The sequence below is a fragment of the Nicotiana tomentosiformis genome, chromosome 1, assembly GCF_000390325.3.
Source record: "Nicotiana tomentosiformis chromosome 1, ASM39032v3, whole genome shotgun sequence".
NCBI lineage: Eukaryota > Viridiplantae > Streptophyta > Magnoliopsida > Solanales > Solanaceae > Nicotiana > Nicotiana tomentosiformis.
The window spans coordinates 24,833,986-24,841,962 of record NC_090812.1 but is presented as its reverse complement, the minus strand read 5'-3'; the positions used below and the strand labels follow the sequence as shown (position 1 = coordinate 24,841,962).

At 45.4% G+C, this 7,977-nt stretch overlaps 1 protein-coding gene across 1 annotated transcript; it reads left to right on the top strand.

The window, feature by feature from the left end:
* The first annotated feature begins 5,740 nt into the window (after window positions 1–5,740).
* On the top strand, window positions 5,741–7,108 carry LOC138904590 (MAR-binding filament-like protein 1). Its single transcript, XM_070193097.1, has 3 exons — window positions 5,741–6,163; window positions 6,297–6,488; window positions 6,557–7,108. Exons 1-3 carry the CDS (start codon window positions 5,741–5,743, stop codon window positions 7,106–7,108), a joined length of 1,167 nt encoding a protein of 388 aa, XP_070049198.1.
* The last annotated feature ends 869 nt before the right edge of the window (window positions 7,109–7,977 follow it).

The window sequence follows — 7,977 nt, the reverse complement described above, 5'->3', positions numbered from 1 at the left end:
AACCTACGGACATGACCTAACTATTTTATGCTAAGGCATTTCGACCTTTGCAGACATAAAGAATAAAGCAAAGGATAACAGAATATATAAATTGCCGAAGGGGAAAACAAGCCTCATATATTATATACAATCTTTACAAAGGCCAAATGGCCCTAACAAAATTACAAAGTACACGAGTACAAAAAACAAAAAGCAAAATATTTTTTACAAAGGCGTCTAAACAACCTGGTCTTCTTTGCCCCCAGTTCCATCGGAACCCTCGGAGTTTTCTTCTTCTTCTTCTTCTTCAGGGCAGGACAACTTCTTGTCCTTGGCCTCGAGCCCCTTAGTGGTGGCAATCTCGGCCGATAGATCGAAACCCCGAGCATGGACCTCCTCGAGGACCTCTCTTCATGATTGTCGCTTCTCATATTCAATGATATCTTTTAAGCGGTCCTGGGCCGCCTCGCCATCGGCCTTATATTGAGCCACCATCTCGTCGATGTCGGCTTTAACCACTGCCGCCACTGACTTAGCCATTTTAAATTCCTTGACCATAATTTTCCGTTCGGTGGAAGCCGAACTTAGTCGAGACTAGAGCTCTTCTACCTTTCTGGCCTGTGCCTCAGCTTTCTCCTTTGCTGCTCGAAGCTGGACCTCAGTTGAAGTCAGTTTCCCTCGAGCAGCCTCTTTTTTCGAGGCCAGACGATCCATCCTGCCCCGCCATTCATTGGTCTCGGCCTTCACAAAATCTATCTCAGCTCACAGTTGACCGATTTAATCGATTTGTTGTTGGACCTGCGGATTCCGATCGTTAGTCACCAAGTCTAACTCTTCATTACTAAGCTCAAATATTTTTACCTACTCGACCAAGTCGGCATGCTCCTTCTGAGCCACCTCCAACTCAGCTCGGAGGCGCTTAGCCTCCCCCTCACAGTGCTCACTAAGAAGTTTGTAGGAATCTCTCTTCTCAGTGAGCCCTCGGACCTCGGCCTCAAGTTATTTTAGCTCGTCCTGGTATCAGAGAAAAGTCTCGTGGTAAAGCACCGAGGCCTACAAACACAAAGAGAAAATGTTAGAGTTATCTGCAAAATAGCCTAAATACAAATTGAGAACCATTGAGGAATATCTAAAGTTACCCGGTTTAACGCCTATTGTGCTTCGTTGAACAGACAGGGTGCATCCACCTCATTTATCTTAGCCTGATCATCCTCGGTCACCGGACACCGAAGATAACTAGCTACCCCTACGCGGGCGGCGAGGACCCGGGAGTCCTCTGGAAGGGAGAAAGTGATGAATCGCTTCCGGCTGGGATCCATACTCGGGGTAGGGAATCGATTGACCAGTTTGGGACTCGAGGAAGGTCCGCTTGCTCCCGAAGATGGGATCTTCCTCAGTATCTCTAAATCACCCGACCCAGTGAAACCCTCCGTGGCTGTAGATTCCACTCCATCAAAGAAGCCGCGGAAGGGATCGTCCGCTCCAAGGACTTCCTTATTAGGACGTCCTTTCACCGTCTGAGCCTTATTGTACGTGACTGCCCACGTCCCGAGAAGCTTCGGTCTCGGCCTCCTCCTCAAGCTCCCTGGATCGATGAAGATCATCATCGTCTCCCTTTTGTTCTGAAGCCCCTTGCCCTTCGAGCCGTGTTAACACTTGGTTCACCAGATTGGAGTTTTTTTCCTCTTGTTCTTCTTCGGATTCATCCCTCAGTTGATAGAAAGAACCCGAAGGTGGTGCTCGAGTGTTGGTGATTTCCTTGGTCTTACGCACCAGCCTTCTCTTTGGATTTTTCTTCTCCAATCTCGGAGAACTCGGGGCCCTTTTTCTTTTCTTCTCTTCACCCTATTTCAGAGCAGGGGACTCGGTAGGGAGATCGTCACTACCGGATGGAGGTCTCATTTGGACATCCTTAGCTAAACCTGCAAAAAGAAATAAAATAAGTAAGGACTCAATCATGTAAAGAGGAAACCAAATATCACTTACGAAAGAGATCTCACCATGCGAACGGGCCTCCCATCGGCCCTTTGAAAGCTCGCGTCACGAGTGCTCGGAATAAGGCCTTTGCGATACAATGCCCTCAACCCACTCCTTGAGTCTGGGAACTGCATTCGAAATTCGGGCAACAGCTGCACTGTCACAGAATACCGATAAGAAGGAAGAAAAAGGGCGATAATTAAAACCTTGAAAGCAAAATTATATACGTACGTTTCATGTTCTACTTCTTAGGGAACTGCATGTGCTTGGCCGGGATCAAGTCTGAGGTCCTCACTCAGATGAAATGGCCTAGCCAATCTCAATCTCTATCTTTATCGATACTTGAGAACACAACTTTACTAGCCCAACGGGCGATCTTGATCAGTCCTCCACGGTAGAGTCGGGGACTATATAAACGCATAAGGTGGTCAATTGTGAAAGGGCACCCCTCGATCTTGCTCACAAATAAATGGAGGAGGATTACGATCCTACAAAAAGAAGGGTGAATCTGACCAAGGGTTACCTCGTATCTCTTGCAGAAGTCGATGATGACCGGGTCCAAAAGATCCAACATGTAGGGATAAGTGTAAACACTTAAAAATCCCTCGATGTGGGTGGTGATTCGTCAAGTGCAGGAACCACTACATATTTGTCAGCCCAATTGCAATCCTTTTTTACTTCAGAAAGAACATCCTCGGTGGTCGAGCAGATGTACCTCGAGAATGCCTCACATCAGCCCGGTATGGAAGAAGGCTTTTCAACCTTGAAATCGGCATTGACCGGGAAGCCCCCGGGAATAAACATTTTCAGAGCAAGCACTGGTGCCGGTTCCTTGACAGCAGTGCACGAGACGGTTTCCTCGGTAGCCGGCCGCGAGGAAGAGGGAGTTTCTTTTTGGGGAACAAATTTTGAAATCTTTGCCATTTCTTTGAAAAATGAAGGAAAAAGAGAGAGTTAAAAGAGTATGCTTGATGGTTTGGGATAAAGACAGGACATAAGTTCTTATAAAAGGATTTCAGAGTAACTAGAAAATCAATGCTTGGAAGTGTTGAAATTTCTAAGGTACGAGGTCAGAAGGTTTGAAAGTAAAGTTTGAATGAACTAATGAAGGGGGTATTTATAGTTTCTCATTGACTGTTCACATCTGGGAGTGGCCGATCGGCAATTGATGGGCATTTAATGTAATCAAGACTTGACTGACGAGACATTTCGACTGTTTTGTCATTTCTGTCATAAAATATCGAAGTCAGGATCGAAAGTTCATGTCATTTCTCGTCATCTACTCTCCGAACAACTAGGGGACTATCTGTATACGGTCGAAATTGAGCTCGCCTACAACTTGGTAGATTAGGCTTGGAACGTGGCAACCAAGGACTGAAGATCAACCTCGAGTCCCACCAAGCTAGAACCCGAGGTCGGAACGCCTGCCTTCGAGGAGCAGTGAGTCCGGTGTCGACCTTAGCCTCGAACGATCTCGGAGAAGCATTGTTGAGTTAACTGGCAGAAGACCGGTCGGATACTGCGGGAATCTCGGCACGTAGCAGTAAGGATCTGTCAATCAGCGAATCAAGAGATTTTTCACCGTTTATGAAAATGTAGCTAGAGTAGGACTCCTCTACTATAAAAAGGGGGTCTGATAATTCATTCAACATGTTTTTTTACCTCGAAAATTGAGTAACAATTAAACTTATATTGTGGTTTTAAGGATATGTGATTTAAATCAGCACCAATTAATAAACAACAAATTAAATAGATAACTTGGACAATAAAGTAAATCAAACCGATCCGCAAACAATACCTCGACCTCTATTCGAGATGATCTTGAGGTTAGTTAATAAGAACAATGGAGGATGGAACAAGAGTGATGAACAGTAAGTAAAATAAAGAAAGTAGAGTATATGTATATTCTTCTCAGTGAATGATGATGCCGACAAATGATTGGAACTCCTCTTTATATAGTAGAAGAAACCTAATTATGGTACAACTCTAATAACGGAAATAGACCCCATGATTGGCACTAATAACCGCTTTGATTTGATCCGTTCTCGAATTTCTGTCGTGATCTTCGATCGATTGCTGATGTTTTGCCGTTCTATTATTACGCCTCACTCGAAGTCAGTCATGCTTGATCTCGATTGTTGCTTGGCCTCGATCTCAATGAACATTTCGTTCTCTAGGCTCGACGTTCTATCTTCGAGCTCGAGCCCGATCTATGACGAGGTTACCCTCGAGGCACTCCCCTACCACCGAAATTGGGTATGCCCGATTTCGACCATATATAGATAGTCCCCTCATTTTGGGGAGTGTAACGAGAAGAAAATGAATTTGAGACTTTGATTTAATACCTCAATCAATTATGACGTCAATATCGTGACGTAAGCGACATAAGCGACTGAAGCGTCGCGTCTGCACAGTTCCCAAAATCATTAGTTAACGCCAGTTGATGGTCGGCCACTAGTGCTTTCAAACCGTCATAGTGGCTATTATAAATAGACCACCTTCATAATCTTCTCAAACTTTAGTTTCAAACTTCTTCTAATCTTCAAAAGCTCTTCTATCTTCTTCAAGTTCATCAATTTTGCTAGTTTCCATTTACCAATCTCTTATTAAATCACAAATTCTGCCTTCTTCTTCCTTAAACCTCATATAGCAATGGAAAAAACATCAAAGACCATTCCTCAAGGAGAAAAAGCCTCCTTGTCACGGTCGGCCGGTGACAAAACACCGGTGGAGCCACATATAGAAGAGTGCATTCCCGGGCCATGCGAACTTACTTCCGACTTTAAAGTCGAAAAACCCTCTTCGATTCCCGACCGATGCGAGCCCATGTCTAGATACATCTGTTCGAAATCCGAAGGCGATCTCGAGCAGGTGAAAAAGGACTGCCACTTGGAGAATAAAGAGGTGGTGATTCCTACCCCCGAAGAGGACATCACCACTCATGTGAAATGGTTCTTAAGTGTGTATACTTACCCATTCACACTGGGCTCCGTCGATCCTGTTATAATCGACTTCTGCCGTCAATACCGTGTAACCCTAGGCCAGATCTACCCCTCTTTTTGGCATATTGTCATTTTGCTCAGGTTCTTCTCGAGCAAGATCGAAGGGATGCCTTTCACCCTCGATCATCTCATTAGGCTATACAGCCCCCGTCTTTATCGGGGTGGACTGATAAGGCTTCAGCGCCGAGCCACGAAGGTGCTATTCTCGAGCATAAATGAGGACAAGGACCGAGGATAGATGTGCTAGTTTGTTCGAGTCAGGATCTCCGATTTAATCCCCGCTGAGAAGATACCATTCCCCGAAGAATGGAACATGAAGCGTAAGTATAACTTCACCGATAATGTTTGATTACTTGTTATGTTTTCCTTTAACTCTTCTTATCTATATTCTTTTTTTATGGTACAGCTTCCCCCTGGTTTCCTGGTGTAGTCCCGGACCTCGCAGGTTGGGTTCGACAACATGTTTCAATTTCCTCGTATGCTAAGCGCTCATGACGTGATTTGGCCAAGGGTCGACGGGAGGCCAAAAATCATGGTAAGATCCCTCGTTCGTGTTTGATGCTTTCCTATGAAATACTTCCTTTTAACTTGATTTCTTCTCGTACATGTCTTGGAGATAGTGTCATTATGAGGCCACCTCCCTCAGGGAAGAGGAGGTCCCGAAGCCAACGAAAGATAAGAAACGGAAATGGGACTCGCCACCGGATACCCTAAAGCCCAAGAAAAGCAGAGCTTGAAAGTCGAAGACTTATCTCGCCATTTTGCCTGTCGATGTAGTCCAAATGCTACGAGATGAAGACGAAGAAAAAGAGGATGTCGACTGCCTGCTGGTGGCTCGGGAGAGGGAAAGCATTGAAGCTTCGAAAGTTGCTGAGTTGGTGACGGTCGAGGTGGTTCAACTGCAGGCCAAGGTGATCTCGAGGAAAGGTCCGAGCAGAGTCCCCGAATCAATGGGTGTTGATGATGCTCCCTGCCGTGATGAGCAACCGGCGGGTGTGCCCGAAGGGTCTAGTTCTGAGGCCCTTAAAAGAAAAGAGAATTCCCCAAGTGACTCGCTCAGGGCAATTTATATTGACGATTCACCGCCCAGCCCCACGTTCTCCGAGGGGCAGTTTCGGGATGCCCGATCCATGGGGACCCCTGATGTGGTGACGGCCCCCGAAGGGGAAGACATATTTCGTGGCTTCTTCATGGGGGTCGATGATGTTTCCGACCTTGACGCATTACTCATTTTTTATGAGGCTTAGCGGCTTCTGAACCAAGTGAGTTTTAACCCATGCTACCATGCTTGCGTTTGTTCTTATTTCTCTAAGTCTGATTTCCTTTCTTTCTGTATAGGCTATAGCGCTCCATCGAGAAGCGTCTTCCAAGTACCGAGCTGAGTTGGCCCGATGTGAAGTTGATCTCAAAAAGGTTACGGAGGAGAGAAACGCCCTCAAACTCCTCTGTGTGCGAAAAGAAGAGGAGATCATGAGTATTCGAGCCGAGCTGACAAGAGCTCATCAAGATCAGACCGAGCTCATTGAGCAGGTAATGCCAATTTTTGGGGGTTGTTATGTATTAACTTGATATTGGCAACTAACACTTTGATTCTGCAGGTTCAGCAGAAGGCCGAATTGGTTGAGCAGCTTCATGAGGAAGCCAAGATGAAAGAGGCAGAGACTTTGGGGTGGAAGCAAAGCATGGACCATCTCGGCTCGGAGAAAGATACGGTTCGGGCCCAACTGTCTTCGGTTGAGCGTCAACTCCAAAGTGTGAAGGTGGAGAACTTGGAACGAGCCCAGAAGGTTAAAGAGCTCGAGACTCGGTTGGTCGTTGAGCTTGCAAGGGCCACATCCGAGGCAGAGGCGCTCGTGGCCTCCTACCAAACCAACGTTGAAGCCGCTAACACTCGGACAAAGGGAATTTCTGATGCTGATGAGGTTAGATTGTCCTGTGTTGCTGAGCATGCTAGGAGCCAGTCTCGAAGAGAGACTCTTGAGGAGGTACATGCTCGTGGCTTCGACCTCACGGCTGATATCGAGAATGCGATGGTTTTGGAGGACGAGGTCGGGGCTTTGCTTTTCGATGATGAAGACTCTACGACTAGATCTGAGAGCGGAATAGATGAAGATGATGCTCCCGAAGATGCGGCTCCCGAGGCAGACTAAGCACTTAGGATTTTTTTCTTATTTTGTTTTTTTATTTTTGTGTAAGACCCTGTGTGGTCTTTGTAAATACTTTGTATATATGAAAGATTCCTTTTCTTTCCGTTTCGTCTCCGATTTTTGATTTATGATAAATTTTGTTTTGCCTTTGCCTTATGAGGACTTTATTGCAATCGGTTGATGTAGCCTCTATAATCGAGTGAGCGATAACTCGAACTCAGAGTAGAACAAACCCTTAGGTTATTTTAGTTAAGCGAGGTCGAGTCCCCGAGCTCAACAATATATTCGGAGTTTTGATCTCGGACGGCTTTGATCGGAGCCGTAATTGTACTGTTTTTAGAGCCGAGGTCGAGTAAGTTTCGAACTAACAGTAACAGACCCCTTAAGGTTTTATATAAAATAATGATGAATCCTCTAGCTATGTTCAAGTCAATTTTATTTGAGCTCGGAATAGTGGAACCCTTAGGTCCGAATTGAGTGAGAACAAATACTTGAACTCTAAGTGTATAGGCCCTTAGGCTCTTTAGATTGGGCCGATATGGCCTCTACAAGATGGCTATTTTTCCCTTTTTTGGCTTAGAAGATTTAAAAATTTCTTTATGCCTTAATACATATTCTTCGCCCATTGGGTTTTTTGAGGGTTCGATGTAGATTGAAACTCTTTTGCTTTTGTGCCTTAGCACGTTTCTGTTAAGATAATTTGATACCTCTTAAGGTTTTTCGAGGGCTGATTTTATCGAAACCCTTTTGATTGCTTGACAAGGGTAGCCTTTTTTAACCGGTTTTTCAAAGAATTCGAAGGCCTATTTTTATTGCGGGATTCGGATGTCTCCGAGCCGCCTTAATTTGGCCGCAACCTTTGGGTATGCCGC